This window comes from Pongo abelii, chromosome 16 (assembly GCF_028885655.2).
Source record: "Pongo abelii isolate AG06213 chromosome 16, NHGRI_mPonAbe1-v2.0_pri, whole genome shotgun sequence".
NCBI lineage: Eukaryota > Metazoa > Chordata > Mammalia > Primates > Hominidae > Pongo > Pongo abelii.
Window position 1 is genome coordinate 95,223,860 of NC_072001.2, and position 24,795 is coordinate 95,248,654.

The following is a 24,795-nucleotide window of genomic DNA, read 5'->3' on the forward strand; positions in this document are numbered from 1 at the left end:
AATGGTTTGTTCATAAGTTTTTTTCTGTTGCCTCAGTTAAAGTTTCTTAAGAGGCTATAACAGTTACCCTTCAAAGCTTTGCAATTCATTCATTCATTTTAAAATGTATTTATTAGATTCTTTAATACACCTTGAGTTTGTTAAGTGTCTGCTCTTACTGGCCGTGGTGCTCACATCTAATGACGGAACTGCTCCATCCTTGCTCCCAGGTGGCTTCTGACATGGGAGATGAGAAGGACTCAGGCAAGGGCATCCAGCCTGCACGGGGCACATCAGCACAAGGACTTAAGCCTGCACAGGGCACATCAGCAACCAACTCGTTGGTTGCTAAACCTTGATGCTATTCCATGACACTATTTCTCCTAGGAGTCACCCCACCTTGGATTCACACCTGTACTTCCATCACAGTATTTTTCTACATCTTTATTATTTCTTCCTCTTTCCCTTTTTTTAAGTTATGATTTGAAGATTGTCATTTATCTCATCTAAGACCTCCCTGCTCTCTGTTCTCTCCTGCCTGTGGGTCTCATGTGTTGGGAAGCTCCTCATGGCAACTCAACATTCAGAAAAACAACTTTTATAGATTCAAGTCCCCACAAAATACCTGAATGTTAAGCGTGTGGACTTTGGAGCTCAGGCTGACCTTAGTTCAAATCCACCCTCCCTCACCTCCCAGCTCTGCATTCTTGGTTAAGGTGGAATTTATAGCCTCTCAATGAAGCCTTGGTTTTCTCATGTCTGGAATGATAATGTTAAGACGATAACCCAAAAAGCGTTGGCTTCCATTGTAATTACTGAGCAGTTGCATGCGTTAGCTTCATCTCCCCTTCTTGGGAGCCATGACAGTGGTGTGTTGACAGCAATGTTATCAAAGGAAAAGAAAGTCAAGGCCAACTTCAGTAGAGAGATTAAAAGCAGAAATACACCGAGAGTCCAGCAGGTACAATGAGCCCCACGATAACCACTGCCTGGGGCAACTTCAATTCCAGGGAACTGGACATGGAAACCAAGGCCATGGACAAGTACATTGCTTCCTGACCTGGCCTGCTGCCTGGCCCTCTGGAGGGAGGAGCTCTTCTTGACCACAGAGATGGCCCAGGAACTCAGCCCAGCCCACTTTCTCCATGGCTATGGCTGCCCCACCTCACGTTCTTTCCCTTCTCTGCTAGCTCACCAAGCGGCGCACACAGATACATCTGCAGCAAGTCGTGTATCCCCATGGCTCTGAGGAACACTACACATGACAAGGAGCCTGAGGGTTTCCTCCCTGACTTGACCATGGATCGCTTTTTTGTATTAATCATTATTATTCTTACTGAGCTCACATCTGTGTGCCAGAGACACTGGGCCACATGCTTTACACACTTGGGTCTCATTTCATCTTTATAGCAGTCTGTTGGGTGGAGTTCTGTGCTCCAGTCACTTCCACATCTACTAAAGCCTTGAAGCCAGAATTCAGTCCCCATTACCTGACTCCTTAGACCAGGTTCTTAGCCATTATTTTATACAACCTCATTCAGCAAAACCTTTTCTACAGTACAAGCCTCCTCTTTCAGCTCTACAATTCTTTCTTCCTTTTATTAATATTTCTCCCTCCCTCTCTTCCCTAGTTCTCTTCCCTCAAAAAAAAAAAAAAAAAAAAAAAGGACTAAGTCCCAGATCCATGCCAGATCTGGTCATTTTCCCCAACCTAAGTAGAAATTTTTTATTATTATTATTGCTATTACTATCATTATTTCTTAGAATTAAGCTGCACCTTTGACTACCAGGAGTAGCCTTCGTGCTTAATCTTCAAACCAAGAGCAGCTCAGAAGCCAGACCAGAATAGCATACTGGTTACAAGCACATGCCATGGCAGCAGGTACCATGGTTTGAGTTTCTGCTGTGCTGCTCTAACCATGGGACCTCTCTCTGCCTCAGTTTTTTTCATCTGTAAATGGGGGATGCAATAGTCCCAAGATCACAGGTTTGCTGTGAGCATTATGTGAGCAGATAGGTAAGCATTTAGAACGGCATTTTTGCACAAAGGAAATGCTCTGTCAACGTTAGTTTTTATGACTCCTCCAAAATCTGCCTTTCTCCGTCTTGAAGGACCCATAAGTTTCCAAGAACTCTTAATCCTACAGGAATCTCTTTTGAAGACTAGCAGTAGAAAACCTGTTCTCCCTAGAGACCGCTCTCCTGCCGCTCTTTCCAACTTTGCGTCATCTTGCTGGTAACAGTACCAAGCTCCTAATGAGAGTTGAAAAGGTTTCTCCAGCTGGTGAGGCTGCATAATTCAAGCCAGCCTACCTCCCACCTCCAGCTCCCAAGTTCTGAGGCTAAATCGGTAGGTGGGGGGTACATGGCTAAGAGAGTCTGTAGGTGTTCAGTGGCCTGGTGTGGCCTTGGTTCACCAGTTTCTGTTTGCCTGGGCTGCCCCATTAGCTACTGCCTCCTTAAAAAGTCAGAATTTTATAGGCTTAACAATCTATTTGAATGAAAAAGCTTGAAACACGGGGTTGGCCCTAGGACCAAGCTAATTAATAGCCCTTCTCAAACTAGGGTTTCAGAAGGTAGGCTGAACCTTTGAAAAGCAATCTTCTCTTGAGGGTGCTACAAGTCATTGCAATAAAACTGGGGATGGGAGGAAGAACCTGGAAGGAAATAGCGAACCCAAGAGGAAACTGTCATTTCTCGAGGCAAGTTGCCTTGGTAGAGGGAAAAAAAAGAATGTTCTTCATGCAAATAAGGCCCACTGAGGCTTCCTCAAGTCAAATGATTCAGTCAAATCATTCTCAAACCTAATGATTTTTCACATCTAATTCAAGGAGAAATTAGTTATTAGATATTAAGACAAAAGCAGGCAGACTTCTATCTTGACAAGGAATCCTTCCCACTGAAGTGGAATTATCTCCAGAATAATTAAATTGCTTGCTGAAGTATAAAAGCATTCCATTAACCAGAGTTGCCTTTGTTGAACAGTGCCTTCCTCATCCCCAAACAAATCATGATGACTCTGAACAAGGACAGGGAGATACCAAGACCTAAACAGATAATGTGATCAAACTGAGATCATCATCAGCGTCATTTCTGAGCCAAAGAGCAAAGTTGCTTATCAGCCCGGCAGCAGTTTTACTTGTGACCAAGCGTGGCTGTGATGCTTTATTCTCCAGGAGTCCTAGACTCTGAAGATTCTGCACCCTAATGAAAAAAATGAAGGCTACAGTGAAAGCACGGCAGAGGATCGTTTTCCTGGAATGTCCCCAATCTGCCTATTTGACATTGGCAATGTTTCCAGAATTTAGATATCTTTATTCCAAAAGAGCACTGTGATTGAGAAATGGCGTTATTACTTGCCAAAACATAAACCACCAGGACATTCAAATGTATTCATTACAAGGAGGCACTGTTATAACCTGATGTGATCCATACGGTTCTCACTACATTGTGCAACCTGTTGTTCTGTGGCATGGCCAACAGGTCTCTTGCCATGGGTACACTACAGCATCAGAACGTGCCACACACTGTAGCAAATCAGCTTTCACTCATTAGTAGTGATTTATGAGGATAGAGTTTTAACATCCAAGGGCCTTCTGTACATGAAGATAAATGCTCACCTCACTGTCCTCTGTTCATGCCCAATGAATTCATCTATATTTGTTGAACAATCCACATATTTAAATATTTCACAGTCAAGATTACTCTAAATATTTGTACCGTACTTTAAACATAATGTGGATTTAACACAGGAAAATTTCCCAACATTTACATATAGGTGTTATAAAGGTAAACACTTCTAAACATATATTTGAAATGATATTTCTAAAAATTCAGATGATGGTACATGTTTTAAACCTTGTAAAAATAGACAAAACACACACATAAAGGCCAGTACACTTCAAATCAAGGAGGGTATAAGTGTATTAATACCATGGACTTAAAGTTGTTTTCTTATTATCTTTATTCTTATTCATACCCTTTTAAAAGTGTTATTTTTATTTGTGCATTTATTTAATCAGAGAGTTGCCTTCCTAGTGTTTCAGGAATTTTACAAGGAACCACCACAGAACAGCCAAGGCTACCAGCTCTGGTTATCATCTGGTTATGACATAGGATTCGGTTGCTCAGGCTTTGCCAATTCCAAGCTTTTGGTCATCTGGCTCAGTCCATTTGCATAACTAAGTTCTTTTTGTTATGTCAAAGAACCCTAAGATGCCTATCTTCTATGTAGATTTTCATTCTTGAAACTTGATACCATTCCTAGAAATGATAAATTCTGAGTTTTGTATATCTGCCAGTTCTTGACTTACTGAGCTTGTCTGTTAACATTATTAAAAACGTATGCATCCCCTATTATTATTTTATTCTAATTAGTTGGGCCGCTTAGAGGTTTCATCTCCTAGGAGATGAGATTGAGCCTGATAATTAGCTCTCTTCTTGAGGACAGCTGGCTAATTCATCACCTTGGAATGCAGTGTGAGACTCCCTGCCCACCTGTTTATTTTGCATGCCACCACGGCACTGATCAGTTTTTCCTAGACGTGGTGTAGTACCTCCTTCCTCTGGGACTCTGTGTTTTATCTGTTCTGTTTGCATAGGTGGAAACAAGTAAACTGCATGTCAGATATTCCACACTTTATGATCGCAGCAGCACAGACTTCCCTAACTTTAGTCTAGTCTCTGGGAAACCACCTCCATAATTTTTGCTTTATTTGCATTCCGCCTGAACCATTATGCACCTAAGACTTCTCTTTAAATAACTTTAAATCTACTTACTTTTTGGGCCTAGCAGTGTCTTAAGCCATAACAGCCATGAAACCACACATTCGATGTATCAGCTGTATTTCAGCTTTGTTGTAAGGACACATTAAAATCATGGCACAAATATTGAAATGACAGGGTTGTCCTGGTGCCCCAGAGCTCTCTTGTACACTGCCAGGGTACGTCATACCATAATTTAGGAGACTTGGCTGAAGACCACATGCCAATGATTCTGATTGCTGGGAATATCCAAATAATGTGCTTGTTTTCAAAGGATTTTTAAGAAACGAATCTCCTATTTTAAAAGCACCAATATAAAGGGAAGTCTTCGTGGCGTATGAAACCACATGCTTTAAGAAAAATAGAGTAAAATAAAGAAAGAATGAAATACAAGACCTCAACAATTCCTGCTTTCCGGCTCTGTCATTATTAAAAGTGGTGCATGAATCTCAGAGCACTTTTGCCCATCACCAGCTCTCATAGAAGCCCTGAGCACCGGGACTGAGTGGGAGGCTTCTTCTAGGGTAGACTGGGTGATGAGAAGAGACCCCCTAAGGAGAAGGAAACACATTCAACAAAGATCTACAGGCAGAGCATTCTTGTATAGGGAAGACCCCCAAGGACAAAGACCTGGGTGGGGTGGACCTGGGTGCAGGTGAGAAACAGCAAGAGCCACTGGGGCTGGACTGGAGGGTGGGAAGAGGAGGGGCTAAGGGGTGTGATCAGATCACTGAGGGGCAGACCTCGGACCATGGCACAGCCTATAGATTTTGACCATTCCAGGGTTTTGAGCAGGAAACTGATTTGAGCTGATCTCGCTGACTGCTATTCAGGGAATTATTATATTGGATCAAGAGTGAAAACCAAGACCCCAGTTGGGTGGCTCTGGTAGTCTCCAAGTGAGAGCTGATGGCAATGTTGCCAGAGAGGTAGCCGTGAAGATGGCAACAAGGGGTTTGATGAGGCATGTACACATTTTGGAGAGCACAAGAATTTCATATCTTTCTTGAAACTGTTAAGTATATTTTCTTACACATATATATAGATCCATCAGTAGGTATATTGACATATACTTAAATATATTGATATTTATAATTTATTTTATATACACACACACATTTTTTTTTCTTTGAAGAAACAAAACCCAAACTCTTTGCTAGTAGAGGATGAAAATACCTTCTGACATTGCTTTAAAAAAATTTTAGTGTGTCTAGTGAACTGTAAGAAAAGTCCTGGTATAGTCTCTCTTGTTTTAGTAGAAGATAGTAATTGGCAACATGTCAGTGTATGCTTTGAAGCCAGAGATTTCACAATCATGGATGACTTATGGGGTGTAGATTTTGGCCTGAGCAACTGGGTGCCTCTGGATGCTGTTTGCTGAAATGGACAAGAGCAGGCCAAGAAGGGGCCTCAGGAGCAGGAGGCTATAAGGTGGGAGCATAGGGCGTGACCTTGACCCTGACCATATGCCTTCTCTCTCCCTGCAGTGATCCCGAAGGTCACCAAGCACCTGCTCTCAAACCCTGTGTTCACCTGCATCATCTTGGCCGCCTGCATGGAGATTGCAGTGGTGGCTGGCTTTGCTGCCTTTTTGGGGAAGTACCTGGAGCAACAGTTTAACCTTACCACCTCTTCTGCCAACCAGCTGCTTGGTGAGTGTGTCCTCAGGCCTCCTGAGAGGGTCGGGGAAGGGTGTCCTGTGTGTAAGGCACTAAAAATTTACTGAGCCCTGCTGAAGAGCCCCACTCTGCTCTGGGCCTACAGCAACAAGATATATGTGGCCTCTGTGCACAAGGAATTTAAAGTATATTCTCAGAGTAAGATTTGCCTGCCTGGATCAGTTGCTAAAAGCACATGATAATAAAGAGTGAAAATATAAAATGTACATTTGAGAGGCCAGTAAGTCAATAGATGGGTGTGAAATGGGAAATTTGGGGAAGATATGATGAAGAAGGATAAATCTTGAAAGGTTAGCAGGTTTTAATCAGCCACATAAAGTAAGAATATTCTTGGCAGCATGAAACCCATAGTTAACTGCAGAGCTTGGAAGCCATACACTCCCTACTCCTCCCTGTGCCCACAGCAGACATAACTAATGGATCATGACACTCCTTCTCCCCAAGGACAGGCATGGCTTTACAGTTCTTTAAATCGTAGACTACAGGTTTCTACTCCCAATTGTTTGGAGTTGACATACTAAAGAAAACCAACTTGCACTCATGAGAAGCAGTGTTGCTCAGGCAGGGTAAGGAATGTGGTCCTGCAGCATGTCTTAGTTTGCTTTTTGTTTTGTGACAATATATCATCCTTTACTTCAAATGACAGGAAGCTGCATTTGTTGAGTTAATCAGCTGAGATGTTGATAAGTAGTGGACACAACAGCAACAGAGACATAGCAGTTAAACAAGATGGAAGAATCGACAATGACTCTCAGGTTTCTGGCTTGGAGAGCTTGTGGTACCATTTGTAAAGACTGGAAATAACGAAGAAGAATCAGATCCGTGCAAAGTTTCTAGATCAGACCTGAAGCTGTTGAGTGTGAGATGCCCATAGCATATCTAAGTGATGTCCAGTATTCGGCCAAGGGGTCAAGACCGGTCTCTGGGATGATAATCGATATTATATGTAGTGGTAGAGGTTCAGTTGCCTCAGTAAATGGATGGTAGTTGAGGACACTGGAGTGGAATTTACATAGGAAAAAATGTGTAGAGTTAGAAAAAGATAGGTGAAACCCCAACCTGAAGAAATTGAGGACTCTGCAGAGAAATTTAAGCAACAGCACCCAAAAGAAATGCAGAGAATGTGGATCATGGAAGTCAAGGGTGAAATGATTCCAAGAAGAAAGCAGCCATCTTCAATGTGAGCAGTCAAGCAAGGTGAGGGCCCAAATGTCTCTGTTGGCTTTAATGATGAGGATGGCTTGCAGCCTGTGTCAGGGCTGTGTCCCTGAAGTGGCAGTGGTAGCACCTGTTCTGTGGTGTGGAGGGCAGCCCACGAGAGGGAAGGAGTAGACAGTGAGCACGGGACTTAGCCAGGGGAAAGGAGAGAGGACATGGCCTGTGGCGTGTGTTGGGAGTCAAGGGAGGGGGTGGTGACTATGTGGTTGCTGGGACAGGAAAGACTTGAGCAGGTTTCTCAGTGGAGGGAAAGGAGCCCACAGCTGGGGATTTGCAGCAGAGAGAGGGAATGTGGTGGACAGCCCTTGACAGAGGAGTTCACCTGTTCTGAAAGAGCAGAGGGAGGGACACGTGATGGAAGCTACTGAGAGTGTGGTGATATGGCCAGGCATGGGGGCAGCTACAGCTCCACAGACTTCATCTTCTCTGTAAAGTAGGAGTCAGATTGTCTGCTGAGAGGAAAGGGAAGGTGATGCTTTCTGATCTTCCCCTTTAAAATCTTCTGTCATGTCACAAGATGGCCAAGAAACAAACACAAAGGTGCTAACCATCATGAGTTGTCAGAGAAGTGTATATTGGAACCACAATGAGATGCTGCTAAACATCCACCAGACTGATAGCACCAAGTGCTTGGGAGGATGTGGAACCACAATGAGATGCTGCTAAACATCCACCAGACTGATAGCACCAAGTGCTTGGGAGGATGTGGAACCACAATGAGATGCTGCTAAACATCCACCAGACTGATAGCACCAAGTGTTGGGGAGGATGTGGAGCCACTGGAACTCTCATACTCGGCCAGTGGGAATGCAAATTGGTGCCACCACTTTGGAACACTCTTCGGTTGTGCCTATTAAAGCTACCATGTGTCTATGCTGTGATCTATCAGTTCCATTTCTAGTCATCTATCCAACAGAAATAAGTGTTTATGTTCACTCATTTACATAGCATATGTAATAATGTCCAGAGCTGTTTTATGCATAATAGACCCAAACTTGAAACAACCCAAATGTCCGTCAACCTAAAATGGATAAATTATAGAATGTTCTATGGTAAACTATTACACAGAATGAGAAAGAAAGAACTTTGATACATGCCTCAATGTGGTTGAATCTCACAGAGTTGAAAGACATGAGACTCAAAAGAGCACATATTTAGATGAATTAAAAAGAGAAATAGTTAAGTGAGGTGATAGAGGCCAGAATAGTGGTTACCCTTGGGGGAAGCTAACTGGGAGGTGCACCAGGGAGCCTCCTGGGCTGCTAGAAATATTCTAAGGTTAATCTGAGCTGTAGTTACAGGGGTGTGTACAGATGCAAAAGTTCATCAGGCTGTTCCCTTAAGCTCTGTGTACTTCACAGGACATAACATATCTCAGTTTAAAAGGAAAAGTAGGCCAGGCATGGTGGCTCATGCCTGTAATCCCAACACTTTGGGAGGCTGAGGCAGGTGGATCACCTGAGGTCAAGAGTTCAAGACCAGCCTGGCCAACATGGTGAAACCCCATCTCTACTAAAAATACAAAAATTAGCCAGGCGTGGTGGCGCACGCCTGTAATCCCAGCTACTTGGGAGGCTGAGGCAGTAGAATCACTTGAACCCGGGAGGTGGAGGTTGCAGTGAGCCGAGATCGCGCCACTGCGCTCCAGCCTGGGGGACAAGAGCGAGACTTTGTCTCGAAAAATAAAATAAATAAATAAATAAAATAAAATGTAAAACCCTATCACAATGATATGGCCAGATTACCACCCCTCTCCCAGGGAACTGCCAGGGTACCACAAGTCTTATGTTTTTCTTTTACACAAATAATTCTCTACCACCCGCCACTTGGTCAATTTTACCTCCAAGAGGTATTGGCAAAATGCAGTCAGCCCTTTAATATCTGCCTGACAGAGACAGGGTAAAATACACCTCTTTATAATTAAAGTTGTAACTCCTTTGTTATCCCCAGGATCTCTCAGGTTTAGCCCTTCAGCGCCTGAAGAGTTTATCTCTCACCTGCTGACTGCTCTGCTGCTTTTTCTTCCATTTTGATTACATTTGCACAGTGGCTTCAACTTTGGGCGGTGTTCTGTTTCAGAACAGATGCCTACGTCTTCTAGCGACAAACAAATCAATAGTCTTCAGGGCAGAAGGTCAAAAAACAATTCTGCCTTACTGCGCCTTTTTGTCTCCCAGTGATTTCTGTCTGCTAGTGTGCTTGGCAGGAGGCACCTTCTCCTGCGCTGGGCAGTCCAGGCAAGCAGCACAGGTGCCCTCTGTGTGTGCCCTGCCCTTGGTGACAGTCCAGTCAGTGTGGACTCTGGAGGCTGGCTGCAAGAGGGGCTGGCAGTGGGCGGTTAGAGAAGGCAGACTTGGGAGATGAGGCCCAGGCAGTCATCCCAGAGCATCAGCACTGGCCCCCCTTCCACCCCCTGCAAAGTCATCAGCAAATGGGGCAGAGCTCAGAGAAGAGCAACACAGGTGATTAAAGAGCTGGTGGTGTTGATTTGTGAGTGAAGATAAAAAGGACTCAATCTGCATAGGTTAACGTAATGAGAATGGAATTTCGGGGAAGTTCTGATCACCGCCTGGAGTGTTAAGGACAGCACACACATCAGGGAGGGAGGGGGCCTGACGATGGCTTGGAGAAAAGATGTGAAACCTTTGATTGCCATGGTTACCATCCTTGACAGGTGACACCCCCACTGTCTCTGCTAGGAAATGAAACAAAACACAGGCCTGCTTTCTGGGTGTGGGCATGTTGTCACTGATGTCCATTCACACACATCCAATCTGTTCCTTAGCTCATTCATTCTGAAAATAATACTTGGATGCCCACTCCATGCTGGGTACCATGCTTAGACACAGAGAATCTAGGCTGGACTGAACAAGACAAAGAGGGTTTTTGTCCACAGGAAAGCTGTATCCTAGCAGAGAGAGAGAGAGAGAGAGCAAGAAACAAGAAACCCAAAAATAAATGAGGCTGCTTCAGAGAGCTGGGAGAGCGATGAAAACAGTATGGAATCTCAGGGTGGGGGTGCATGGATCTCTACATATGGTGGCCTGGGAAACCTGTCTGAAGAGGGTAGGTGCCAGCCAAGTAAACACATCGGGCAAGTGTCCCAGGAGAGGGAACTGCACGTGCAAAGCCTGGGGAACCGAAACTGTTTGCCTGTCCTAGGGAGAGAAAGGAGGGACAGTGGCATGGTTGGGGTGGGCAGTGCGGCACGGGACGAGGATAAAGAGGCACCCAGGAGCTGGCTCATGAGATCACTCCTATGCCAAGGGAAGAAAACCGAGCACAGATACTCCAAGAGCAGCAGATGATAAAGAGATATTATATGTCATTTTAAGTATGACTTGTGCTGTTTTCTTGTAGAGCTATACTCCCTTGATTATATTTTCTCGCCCCAATATTAAAATTAATTTGCATTCCCTTAGCACATACCAGTTGCTTAATGCAGTCAGTTGACCTAGAGGTCTGTTGATTGACAGGAAGGCAGCCTAGACTGGAAAATTGGCCATGCATAATCTACATGGTAGATAAATGACACGTGGCAATTGAAAGCTGAGTTTTAGATGAGATGAATCAGAATGGAGCAAAACCAACGCAGGAGCTTGGAACCCTGGGATCCTTTGGTCCTCCTAAAACGCCATGGTCTCTGCGAATCAGAAATAACAGGTTTATGGTCCTGCTGCCTTGCAGACAGCCCTGTGTAGAAGAGAGAGAAAGGAAAAAATATATATGCCATTTATTCACCAAAAGCTACAAAACATATTGATTGATGCCACTTCCTGAGGGGTGGCGGAGCTGGCTCAAACACTCCCTCTATGGCCTGGTGAATTCCGTGACCTTTAGGTCAAACAGCCTCCGTACTTTCCGTGGAACCCTCCCTTCTTGCCTCATTAGAAGATGAGGAGAAAATCCCTAAATGATCTCAAGTCCCCTTCCCACATCATCTCAAAAATGCACACAGAGCACATCACTGCTCCGTGATATGTACTCTCCCGAAGGCATGTCTGTGTTCCCAGTCTCTCTGACTCCGTCTCTTGGTAGTCCCCTCTTTGGCTTGTGTTTCTCCTGAGGTTGCCCCACTTAGCAGGACAGGTGCATGCACTTAGACTCATGAAGCAGAGTTGCTTTATGTCTGTCTCTCCCAGTTCTCCATGAGCTCCCTGGGGGCATAAATCAGGCCCTTCCTGAAGACTCCAGGGTCCCATGGAGGCAGTGACACCACACTGGGGGGTCATGGGGCATTCACAGGACTCAGCCTCAGGCCTGCCGCCCGCCTGTCTGTAGACTGGCCCCACCTTCCCTGTTCACAGCCCTGCCCCTCTATTTTCCTTCCAGGGATGACTGCGATCCCGTGTGCTTGTCTGGGTATCTTCCTGGGAGGTCTTTTGGTGAAGAAGCTCAGCCTGTCTGCCCTGGGGGCCATTCGGATGGCCATGCTCGTCAACCTGGTGTCCACTGCTTGCTACGTCTCCTTCCTCTTCCTGGGCTGCGACACTGGCCCTGTGGCTGGGGTTACTGTTCCCTATGGAAACAAGTGAGTACTGGCAGTGTCTGCCGCCTTCCTGCCTGTTCAGGGACCCTAGCAGTCTCCCTCTGCAGTAGGTTGAGGGAGCCAGCTTTGTTCCTAGTGACCCGAGGAGACACATCAAGGCTGCCTCTGCATCTTACTCTCCACGTTGGAGAATCAGTAGAACCCTCTGGGCTGAGAGAGCAGACCTTTCCACTCAAAGGCTGGGAAGCACTGGGGGAGAAGAGAAGCCGTTTCCTCCTTGGCAGACTCACATCACGATTTTTGGCATTTGACTTTAGGAAAAATGTGAAGATAGAAAATAAAAATTTTAATTCAAAATTCAGCTCAAAATAAAAGACAGAATTGATTTGATTTCAACAATTCCTTAAACTATCAGAAGCTGTCATTAGGCTCACATGGCAATTATAGGATCTGGCCCATGGCAGGTATTCTTAAGTGTAGCGAGGGAAAGGGGGAGAAAAAGGGAGGTGGAGGGAAGGGAGGGAGGAAGAGAAGGAAGTTAGTTCTCATAGGACCACTTTTCTTTCTTCCTAGTTTTTATCCCAAGACTTGAGACTAGAGTCCAGTGAGAATTGCCCTTAGAGGGAATTATGGGGAGTCCTCAGCTATCCAGTGTCAATAGCTGTCCCCTTTTCCACATGGGACTGAGGCTGCCTTGGAAATCCAGCCTGGAGCATCGAGGCTGCAGCATGGCTGGCCTGCAGGTTACCAGTTTCTCTCTCTAGAGCCAGACTCTTCCTCCAAGCAGACCACGAGGCCTGCTCCTGCACTTGTGCCAGAAGATGCAGTGGAGCCAGGGCTTCTCTGCCACCCACAAGGGTGAGCAGGCAGAGTGGGAGAGCAAAGCAGAGGCAGCTTTCTGTATGTCTGTGCACAGTCCAGGCACCATGTGCCCCTCCTTCCCCTTTACACCATCACAGGGCTGCCCCTTCCAATCCCCGCCCCAGCCTGGCCCCGACTTCCTGTTCAGATATGGCTTCTTCCCGTTTTCACATGCTATGCATAACAGCTATCTCAAGTCCCAAGCAGTAAAGTGTAGTGGTTAGGAGCACAAGGTCTTACTATAATGACGTTATTCTTCCGTGAAAAAGAAAATAAAAGTGTATATCCTACAGTCAGACAGCCCTAGTTCCAATGCCTCCTCTACCATTTATGACTTCTGTACTTTTGGACAAGTCACTTAACCTGGCTGTGCCTCGGTTTCTTCTCTAAAGCCCATGGGGTTATAATCCATGCAGTACTTTGAATACTGCATGACACATAAATTGCCAGGTGTCACCATAGTCATCTTTATTATTGTGAGGTGCTCTGAGCCTTAGGAGACATAGCTGAAAATAATCAGACTAAAGAAGAGACATTTCCTCTCTTACAGAGCTAATACACTCACTCTACCCTTTTGTTCTTTTTTCAGTTTGCTTGCTCTAGATAACTGTGCCTTTAATGATGCAAAGGAAAAATTAAAACATCTTAGTGTTATTTTTCTCAGGACATTGAATCAATTAGACAATAATTATTGAAGTCAGTCTGGTTGTAGCAGTGTAGTAAGTAAGCGTCATGAGGCTTCCTGATTGTAGGGGAGGAATAAAGCAAAGAGACAAGAACCAGCCCAAAGAGGGAAGAAGTTAAATCCTCAGTGGTGCAGGCATAGGTGTTGGTTCAGGACAGGGGGTAAGCCGAGGCCGTAGCAATCAGGAGAGGCATCATGGAGGGGGTGGCCCTGAGCAGTCCCAACTGCCACCAGCCCAGAGGGCACATCAATACCAGTGATAAAAAGCATCTTCCTCCTCGCTTCATGAGAGGGGCTGGAGTGGACTCAGCTCCCACACAGCCCACCACCCAAGCTGGCATCATTGGCCAGGGCACAACCCACGTAGCTCTCAGCAGTGGCCCTGGGCTGCTCCTTGCTGGACAGCATAGGCTAAGGTTGGAAAAGGAAAAGGGAAGGGAGAACCAGGTAACAATCCCATAAGCAGGGTACCGTGCGACTCATCACAGCGGAGGCAAAAGGCTGTCACTGGGGGCATCTGATTCCAAATTGACCTGTTTCTAATGGCTTCCGTGTTTCCTTTCTTTTCCAGCACAGCACCTGGCTCAGCCCTGGACCCCTACTCGCCCTGCAATAATAACTGTGAATGCCAAACCGATTCCTTCACTCCAGTGTGTGGGGCAGATGGCATCACCTACCTGTCTGCCTGCTTTGCTGGCTGCAACAGCACGGTAATGGGATGGGGCAGGGGATTCAGGCAGCCAAAGTGGCTTAAAACCCAAGTTTTTGCCCAGGTTGTTCGCCTTCCCTGTGACTTTTTCTTAGCTGTTGCCTTGCTCTGGTGGAAGATGTTCCATCAGCAGGATGAGAGGACTCATTCAGGTCTTCTTGCTAAACCAAGTGGGTTTGTAGGAAGTCTCATTGTGCAACTGAAAGTAAAAATTCAAAGGAAGCTGTATATATGGAACCAAAGGAAAAGATGGTGGTTCAAGGTACTTGCAGAGTGTCAATGGAATAGGATGTCTGTATGGGTAGTGAGCTCCCCATCACCAGAAGTATGTCAAGAAAGGCTTAAAAACCATTTATCAGGAAAGACTTCTTCCAGAACTGAAACACTCTGACACCAATTCAGCCTCTTTCCTACCCAGTTTGCTTTGCCATTTTCCTCCTAACTAAATGCCTCCCACCTCTTTCCATGTTCCTGACACATTTTTGGAAGGAGGTGGGTTGCTTTTTCCTGCTTAGCATGGATTTTACAATTGGCTGTCATCCCACAGCTTTCCACGTTCTCTCCCTGAAAAGCTGATGCTAAGTGACGGGTCATCCAGTGGTGCTGATCCCACCTTCCAGGAGTCCTTGGCACCTGCCCTGTGCAGGCCCCGCCCCCATCTCTTGCTTGGACCCAAGCAGTAGTTCCTACCTGGCCTCCCAGGATGGCCCCTTATGTCCTGCGTTTTGTTCAACACTGCAGTCAGAAGGGTTTCTGTAACATAGCAAATGACCCTTTCTCATGCTACTCTGTCAACTAGAAGATCAGTTCTAGATGCCACGTGTCTTCAGCTCTACCTCCTTTTAGTTTGTGGTGTTCAGCTTCCCCCATACAACCTGTCTTTTCATACACCTCCCTCCAGCTGAACAGGTCCTACTCACCGGTCAATAGCCTTCTCCAATGTCCCCTCCTCTGAAACCATCCCTTCCCTCTTTTATCTTTGGGGTTTTTCTCTCTGAAGTCCTTTGGTACCTCTTTCTCTTTTTAAAGACACTGTTCTCATTTTATTATGGTGATTTGCTAGAAGTGTCTGTCATCTGCTTTGGTCTTTGGATTTCTTAAGCAAGGGCCAGCACCCACAAGTACTCCATGTATGTCTGTGCAAGGCATAGTGGGAAGGAAAATACGAACCCCCAGTGGCAGCTTTCAAGGGACTTAGAGTTCAGATCATTAGCTGCTGCTTCTTCCTACATCTTATATCTTTCAGGAGGAGCAATTTCTCTGAAAGAAGAAAAATGGATCATTTATTTTCATTTTCAAAGATTTCATTTTTCCTTGTGTTTAACATTTAGATTCCTGGCCAGTTATTAACATTTTCTGTAGAGAAAATAAATCACCATGGGGGGTGGGTGGGAGAAACTGATTTTTTAAAATTAGATGATAAAGCAATTTCTTTATGTGAGTGGAAATAAATTTTAAAAGAAGGGATGGGCCTTGAGAATGGGTCAAATAAAAACACAAGCCATTATTTTTCATGACAACAATTTCATTAACATTTTAATATCCAGAAAGTTACATTATAAATCAGTCTCGGTTATTGTCCTGTTGTAAGAATTAAATTGACTCAATATAGTCTAGTGTCCTGAGACCAAATGAGCCTCTATTCCAGGTAATGCACTGACCAAAAAAATTATCTTAAAAATTGCATTTCCCCTGATCTCACATGTACAGGAGTCTTATTGAATAAGAGCCTTACCAGGCCCATCTATGGCTGCATCCCGCTGCTGAAACAGCAAGGCTGGAGAATGCAGTTATCAGACTGCAAGCTTCTCTGCTTACCTCTGGACCTACTGTTTATCCCCTAGACACCTGCCTTTTATTCACATTACTCGAGGCCTCACATTGTCTGCTGGGGTGTAGGTGAGGCAAGGAGGGTATTCCCATGCAATTGCAATGCAGAGATGGAGAAACCACCAGGCCCCAGAGCCGGGGTGGGGCATACAATGCCTTCCCTGCCGAGGCAGATCTCTAGATGCCCTGGCTTCCAACAAGTGGGTGAGGGATTTGGAGACCCAGAGCAGTGCTTATCCTGGAAAGGGTCCCTTGTGACAGTCTAGCCTTAAAAACAACCACAACCATAAAACTTGCAGCAGCAGCAGCAAGCTTTGTCGAGAGCCTATTAAGGTCCAGGTAATGGAGCCTTCCGTGTGTCACTCGTGGCCCATGGCAGCTTGGCCCAGAGTCAGAGAAATCTCAGGCCAACATCCAAACATGAGTGAAAAGCAATTTAAATCCTTTAAATCTCTGCTGCAGTATTTTGAGAAAATGCCAAATGGTGGCTATATTCCTGGTACGTGTACTCCCTCCCTCGCCCCCTTTTTTCTCCACTCTTCTTATCTCCAAGCTCAGAAAAAAAAAAAAAAAAAAAAACTCTTTGACAAGCTAAAACCTTTTACCTCCTTCTCCTTTTCACAGTGATCCCCTGGAATTCTCCGCCTTCCCCAGTGTGAAATTCAGCCATTCTCCCTGGTTTCATCTGTCTTTCCACCCATGGCCTCAACCCTGTGTGTATTATCTCACTGATCCTCCCAGCAACCTTGGGAAATAGGTGTTCTTATTTCCTGAATACAGATGAGGTTAGTCACTTGCCCAAGGCCATGCAGTAGGAAGTGGGGGGTCTGGCTTTTGAATGTAGGGTCTGTCCAATGTCAAGTACACATGGACACGATGAAAGGAAAAATAGTGTCTTCCTCTGCACCTCCCCTAAGAGGTCCACCTTTTTTCTACCTCTTCAAACATGCACTTCTCATTCGAGACATTTATTTGGCCTTTACCATCTGTACCATCTGGCCCTGGCTGCCTCTCCAGCCTCAACCTCCCTATTCCTCCCACCTCTTTTTTTTTTTTTTTGAGACAGGGTCTCGCTCTGTCACCCAGGCTGGAGTGCGGTGGCACAACCTCGGCTCACTGCAACCTCTGCCTCCCGGGTTCAAGTGATTCTCCTGCCTCAGCCTCCCAAGTAGCTGGGATTATAGGCACACACCACCACACCCAGCTAATTTTTTATATTTTTGGTAGAGACGGGGTTTTTCACCATGTTGGCCAGGCTGGTCTTGAACTCCTGACCTCAAGTGATCCACCCGTCTCGGCCTCCCAAAGTGCTGGGATTACAAGGCCTCTCACCTCTTAAAGAGCCACTTGGTAAGTGGAACTTCTTGCAGTTTCCCAACACATCAAGCTCTCCCTGCCCCTGGGCCTTTGCACATGTTGTTTCTCTTATCTGCAGCAGTCTCTCCCTTCTAAGCTCTGTCTTATCTGTCAGGGCTGTCTCTCCTTCACCACTGCTGAGAAGCCTTCTCCACCTCATTGCTTCCTCCAGGGCTGTGTTAGTGCCCTTCCTGCAAACCCCTATTGCCCCTGCCCTTGCCTAGCAAGGCTCTCACCTCACCTGTTCTAATGGCTCATTTACTCTGGCACCTCCCTCATTAAGCTGCAGGGACAGGGGCTCTGTTGTGGACCCTTGCATTGTCACTGTCAGCCATGGCTCTGGATGAAGGCCCCGGGCTTTCTCAACACCCAGCTGGAGGCCCTGTACTGACCTCAGAGAGCCCCAGGGATCCAGGGGTAATACCATTCTCTTGTTTAGCGGTTGGCAAGGGGGTAGGTTGGATGGTGCCAGTTTCAATACTAAAGACCTGATCCTTGCTCACCACTCACCACTTTATTGTTTCCATCAAGATGTGAAAATTCCCCATAACTCAATTAGATGTAAGTAAGTCACTGATCAAATAATTCTGATTATAGGGAAATCTGATTAGTGTTAGCGGTTTCCTGATATTAAACTTTTCTTCCTGCTCTGGATTGGATTTTTTTTTATTTTCTTATATCTCCTTGAGTGATAGCAATGGGAGTTTCCAGGCCTGCATTTAATGTACAACTTCTAATTCTTCTCGCTGCATATGACCAGGAAGGGTGACCAAAAAAAAATTGTGAGTTAATTCTGTAAATTTCCTTTGGCATGAATATATTGTCCAGATTGTTTCTGTACCTTTCACTTTCAGAAGTAATTATTCCAACAGAAGTATGTTAGTATGCTGCGTACTGATTGCTGTAAGTTGTATCCTTTTGATGCACTAAATAATTGACTAGAAAAAAAAAAAACAAACTTCCATCAGCCACCAATAGAATGTTGAAAGTCAGTATGAGTCCAGCACTGCAGTTTGTAGGGTACTAATGATAGATGACTAATTCATCCCCCCCATTCCAGGCAACAAATATTTATTGAGCACCTGTTTCAGCGAAATGCCAAGTAGGTTCTGTGGTGGGGAGGAAGACAGCTCCATTACGGGCACAGGCAGGCTGCTCATGGTTCAGTGTGACGGGTCTCAATGTAGGCTGCACCTTAGGATCACGTGGGAGCTTTTAAAACATGAGGCCTGAGCCCCGCTCTCAGAGATTCTGATTCCCTTATTTTGGAGTAAGATCCATGCATCAGTATTTTTTTAACCTCCTCAAGTGTTTTTGGTATGTAACCAGGATGGAGAACCGCTGTTCTAATACAGGGCTTCTCAGTCACGGCACTATTGACATTTTGGACCAGATAATGGATTGTCATGAGGCGCTGCCCTATGCACTGTGTGTTTAGCAGCATCTCTGGGCTCTCCCCACCAGATGCCACCCCTGCCCTCCCCACCCACAAGTTCCAACAACTGTAAATGTCTCCAGACATTGCCAGATGTCCGTTGGGGGATATCATCACCCCTAATTAAGAACCAGTGCTGTCATAGAAGGGATGAGGCATGTTCTATGAATTGTATCTTTCTTGAAAAAGGTCAGCATCTAAGCTGACACTGAGTATTCATCCTTCAGTCTCTTTTTTCTTCTCACCGTGACCATATTTGCCCACTATAAAAACCAACTGGAGAGTTAGATATGCCATATAGCAGGGGTCCCCCACCTCTAGCACCAGTACCAGTCTGTGGTACTGGTACTGTTGGGAACTGGGCCACACAGCAGGAGGCGAGTGGCAGGTGAGCAAAGCTTTATCTGTATTTATAGCTGCTCCCCATCGCTCACATTACTGCCTGAGCTCTGCCTCCTGTCAGATCAGCCGTGGCATTGGATTCTTATAGGAGCATGAACCTTACTGTGAACTGCACACATGAGGGATCTAGGTTGCATGTGCCTTAGGGGAATCTAATGCCCGATGATCTGTCATTGTCTCCCATCATCCCTAGATGGGACCGTCTAGTTACAGGAAAACAAGCTCAGGGCTCCCACTGATTCTACATTATGGTGAAGTGTATAATTACATTTCATTATATAATACAATGTAATAATAGAAATAAAGCACATGATAAATGTAATGTGCTTGAATCATCCTGAAACTATCCCCCAAACCCCACTGGTCAGTGGAATAATTGTCTTCCACGAAACTGGTCCCTGGTACCAAAAAGGTTGGGGACCTCTGCCATAAAGCATGTTGCAGCACAGGAAACAGTGTGTCTGCCCTGAAGATACATTTAATGTGTCCTGAGCCAAAGTTTAACTGGGCCTCCCTGAAAAAGTTGGAAGATAGCTATCATGGGACCTGCACCCCAGTAGGGCAGTGGTTGGCTGGAACTGAGAAGCGCTGGCCTTTTGGGCAGGACATTTGCTGTCTACTTAGACACAGCCCCCACCACTGGCCATCCCTTACACCTGAGCCATTTTTAAAATTTATGTTTCCTGTCTGGTTCCAAAGGCTTACAGTTTGCAGCCCTCCTCATATAGCCTGGCCCTGTCTGCCAGAGCTGATTTAAAAGTCTGTACTTATCCTGGTAATGGCTTGTCAGAAGGGACTTGTGACTATTCTGAAATCAAACCCTACTGGGGCATCGCCACCTGGGACACCTGATATATCTCAGGCCCTGTGCTAGGCATTGTAAGTGTAGAGATGAATAAGGAAAGGAGCTCATGTTTACTATAAAATGAGATGTCATATTATTAATAGAGTTATGTCCAAGGGAGCACCTAAAGCAACACCTAACCTTACCTTACAATATAGTTAAGTGAAAAGAACACATTGTAAAATAATATATAGACAATAATCTCTTTTGACAAAGAAACATCTAAATATATGCATACCTTTGCATAAAAAATGTTGGAAGAACATATAGCCATCCATTCATAGATGGATACTTCAGGTTAGGGGCTGAAAAACTAAATTTTGCTTATTTGTTTCCAGTTTTTGTGTATATTTCAAAAATATCTAAAATGATTATCACGTTTCCAATGAGGAACAGATTTTTTTAATTTAAAAAATCCAACATTAAAGGTTAGGTGGTTAGGTTAGGTTCTAAAAGAGGGAAGCAGCTATGTAGACAAATCAATGAACTTGCAGTATCAGGACTGCTGGGGTAGAAATTGGCTCTGGGTGGGGCAGGGGTGGAAGGAGGAAATGGGCATGTTCTCCACTGGGGGATGGGGGGAGTGGGACCCCCATCTCTGAAAAGATTTAGAAAAAGCCGGGCAGGTGGCTCACTTGAGCCCAGAAGTTGGAGGGGGAGGCGTGGCAGGGCCAGGCTTTCATCATGAAAGGTAGTGGGTGTTTGGTAGCCAGGCATGGAAGGACATTCCAGCAGGAAGAGTGCACAGGCTGAGGTGTGACAATTTGGACCTCATGATGCAGGCAGGTTTGGAGTTGGAAGAGAGAAAGCTGGAGGGAGAGATGGAGGGGCCCCGTGTTCCTTCAGAGTTGCAGTCACGCCTTTCACCTTTCAGTGATCTCCCCACTGTCTTATGTTAGATAGCTGGAGCAGAGTGAGCCTTTCTGCTCCCCAAATAAAAACCCCCTTCCTCCCCTCAGCAGGAGATAATTAAGATCTAACAGGACGTGCTCAGGCTCACGCGCCACAGGTTACCGGGGTGCAAGGTGGAAAGAGGTCTTGCTTTCATCTCAGAATTTTTCTCCCTGGCCATTATTCTTCAGCCAGTGACCCCACAAGGGAAGAAGAGATCGTATTTCTTCTTGCAGTTTTTCAGTGTCCCCTTTGCCTTGAGCTTGTAGGTTGCCATTGGCGCCCTTTGTGATGAGATCTGAGGGTTATGCCTGGAAATACCAGCTTTGGTTGAACCAATGAAGTGAAGAGATTCTAAGCTACAAAAAGACAGTAATAAATGACAGGAGACTGTCTGAGGAAAGTGAGTGAATCATGAGAAAATCCATAAGTGTCTGGGACTCAGAGAAGTATGTTGCCATTCAAAGGAAAACACCCCACTTTATTGTGGTGGTGTCCCACGTTCTTTGATATGTCAGCTATTAGGACATCAGGTGCAAAAGATCAAAGATCTCACAGGCAAAAGCAGGAAGAGCATGGTCTGTGGTGGTACTCCCTGGTAAACTCCCTTTATGAACATTTCTAGAAACTGTCAGAGCCAGGCATGGTGGCATGCCTCTGTAATCCCATCTACTCAGGAGCTGAGGAGGGGAGGAGGACTTGAGGCCCCAAACTTGAGACCAGCTTGAGCAACACAGTGAGACCCCTATCTCTGAAAAGATAAAAGATAAAAAAAAAAAAAAAAAAAAAAAAAAGAGGCAGGCAGGTGGCTCACTTGAGCCCAGGAGTTTGAGGCTGCAGTAAGCTATGATCATGCCACTGCACTGCAAACTAAGACCTCATCTCTAAAAAAAGGAAAAAGATAAGAAATTTTCATATCTCTCTGGTAACTGCTTTCAAAGAGGAAAAGCAAAAACAGTATTCCCGGGGTGATCCTCTACCTTTCAGGTTTCCATAGAAGGCTCTTAATACAAATATCCCCACACCATCCTCTTAGAAAAATAATCTTTCCACCTAGAACTTCGCTTCCTTTGTACAGTTAATAGGGATCGATCATCAGGATTGGATGTGGGGGGAAAATAACAAGCAGAAAACAACTTTATTTGCCAGTATTTTTGAAACACTGCTGAGGAGTATCTTGTTCTTGTAATATCGGCTGTCAAAATAGCATGCCGACCGCTTCCTTCATCAATAGAAAACAAATCCAAGATTCTAGAGAGTCATTTTTCTATTTTTGTGATCTCTAGCTTTCTTGTAATTATTTATTCTCATCATTGTATGTGAATAGAAACATTTCTCAATTGAAATTAATGACTGAAGGTGGAACAAATACAATTTTCAGTGATGTGCTGTTCTCCTTTCATTGATTTATTTTATAACATTTTCAGTTTTTAATAAATACATTTATGTGATTCAAAAATCAAAAAGTATAAAAAGGAGGACATGAGGAACTCTCCCTTTCACCTCTGTCCCGTTTTCTTCTTCCTCAACCTACCAAATAGACGATTGCTGTCCTTGGTTTCTTGTACATCCTTCTGGATTTTTTACTGCACATAAAAGGCCCTATTCTGTACCTCACGATTTTTTTGGCTTTTTCAGTTAATAGTTTACCTGGGAGTTATTTCTAAATTAGTACATAAGGGATGTTCTTCTACCTTTTTTACGGCTATATAATCTTCCATCGCGTGGACCTAGTAGTCTGTCTTTAACCAGTCTCTTATCAGTGAGCATCCAGACTGCTGCAAAACTTGAGCTCTGACAAACCACATTGTGACTCATATTGTATATATGTCCTTTTGTGCCTGGGCAGGTCTGTCTGTTGGATATGTTCTCGTAGAACGGACAAGCCTGTTCCCCCTGTCCTCCAGGTCAAGAAACTTGTCAGGTCTGTTCTGGGAGCTCAGTGGCCACCTTATTATTAACATGAAGTATCATGGTACATTTTATTGACAGTGAAGCTAGATCCCGCCACCCCCCAAGTTTGGATGCCAAGCAGAGAATTCACCTCTCCCAGAGGCAGCAGGGTCTGCATTTCTTCCCAGAGAACGGCAAACCAGGAAGACACTGCTTTGCCTTTGAAATGGGGATTGAAAATGGGGGCATTTGCCAATTCTGCAATCATAAACTAATCTGAAGGCTGGTATACTTTCTTACTAGTTAATTGTCTTAGGGACAGCCAGAGAAAGCATTAGGGGGCATATCACTTCATTCAGACCATGGGAGTCTACAGGTCAATTCCAAGCTACACCTGCTTTTTGGATTGGCCAAATAGAACTATGCTATTGGGGTTTGGGGTGAGAATTAGGATCCCAACCTTTATCATCCCCTTAGATTAGACTGCTCTCTCACATCTAGCTTTTCAAACTTTTTATAGCTCAAAGCATTTGCAGATCTAGGGCTTCCCATGTAGGTGCCCAGTTACTGCCAGCTGAAGGGGTATCCCCTACTTCCCCTTTTCCCTTCAGATCAAAGTTGAAAACTCCATTGGTGGAAATCATCTCTCTGCACTCTGGGAAAGGTGAAACTACCTAAGTCCTCATCTGCAGTTCTTCCTACCACACTCGGACATCTGAGTGGAAGATTCCTCCTTAACAGCCTCACGACCTTATGCACCCATCTCCCTTAGCACAACGTTGGACAAATCTGGGCTCTTATGTCACACGAGCCCCAATAAAGGAGCTTCCTACCCCTTGCCATCTGACCACAACTTCAACATTTTCCCTTGGATCCCCTGCTGGAGAGGTTGCAGGGCTGCCCCAGCCTGCTCCCCATGTGTGGGACCACCCAGCCCATCCTGGTGGATTAACTCATCGGATGGAAAAGGAAACCCATCCAAGTCCTTGCTCAGATCACTCTGGCGTCTCCTCCCCAGCCTCTTTCACAGCTATGAATAAATTAAATCTGAATAAATAAATACAGATTTGCCTAGAACCTTTAGGAGGGATCCATCCATTTCCAGCTTTTCCTCTTGGACACCAACAGACAGACATTTTCGTTGGTCTTGTGCCAGTCTCTGGCTTTTCTTCTTATGTCATTAACCCTAAATCATCCCATTCCTGTCTGTTCAGCCTGGGGCTATCTTAGCCCATTTTGGCTGCTATATCAAAACACTTTAAACTGCATGGCTTATAAACAACAAATTTCTCGCAGCTCTGGAGGCTGGGAAGTCCAAGATTAAAGTGCTGATGGATCTGATGTCTGATGAAGGCCTGCTTCCTGTTCATAGATGGCACCCTCTAGCTGTGTCTTCATGTGGTGGGAGGGGCAAGGCAGTTCTCTGGGGCCTCTTCTGTAAGGACACTAATCCCATTCATGAGTGCTCCACCCTCATGACCTAATCACCTCCTGAAGACCCCCCCACCTTGTAATAGCATCACATTGGTGATTAGTTTTCAACATATGGATTCTTGGGTCGAGGGACACCAAACATTCAAACCACGCACTGCTACCCTTTGTTTTGGCTGCAAATCCTGTGGCAGCTTAGCCCTGCTGTCTGCCCACCTCATTAACATGAACACAGACATCATGGACACATTTAGCTCACCCGGATGGGGCTGTGCAGGCACCTTGCCAGCTGTAGCCTGAGATAAAGATGTCTCATTTTATCCCATTCC

General features: G+C 45.2%; 1 protein-coding gene and 1 long non-coding RNA gene across 12 annotated transcripts in view; one reads left to right on the forward strand and one right to left on the reverse strand.

Annotated features, from left to right (window-relative positions):
- SLCO3A1 (solute carrier organic anion transporter family member 3A1) overlaps positions 1-24,795 on the forward strand; it is a 323,050-nt gene that overhangs the window by 268,870 nt on the left and 29,385 nt on the right. For all 8 annotated transcript variants that reach the window (XM_002825852.5, XM_024232723.2, XM_024232724.3 and 5 more), the window contains 3 exons: positions 6,231-6,395; positions 11,973-12,171; positions 14,247-14,385. In XM_002825852.5, coding sequence (XP_002825898.3) covers positions 6,231-6,395; positions 11,973-12,171; positions 14,247-14,385 — 503 coding nt within the window. The remainder of the gene's footprint in view (positions 1-6,230; positions 6,396-11,972; positions 12,172-14,246; positions 14,386-24,795) is intronic.
- LOC129050200 (uncharacterized) lies at positions 91-22,022 on the reverse strand. Of its 4 annotated transcripts, XR_008513784.1 has the most exons (8): positions 21,266-22,022; positions 18,653-18,764; positions 18,412-18,508; positions 15,555-15,644; positions 14,353-14,583; positions 11,070-11,283; positions 5,140-5,294; positions 91-258 (listed from the first exon to the last, which is right to left on the reverse strand). It is a non-coding gene; the product is annotated as an uncharacterized LOC129050200 (long non-coding RNA). The 4 variants fall into 4 exon arrangements; XR_008513783.1 differs by lacking the exon at positions 18,653-18,764 and having other exon boundaries at positions 101-258; XR_008513781.2 differs by lacking the exons at positions 91-258; positions 5,140-5,294; positions 18,653-18,764 and adding an exon at positions 3,963-5,093.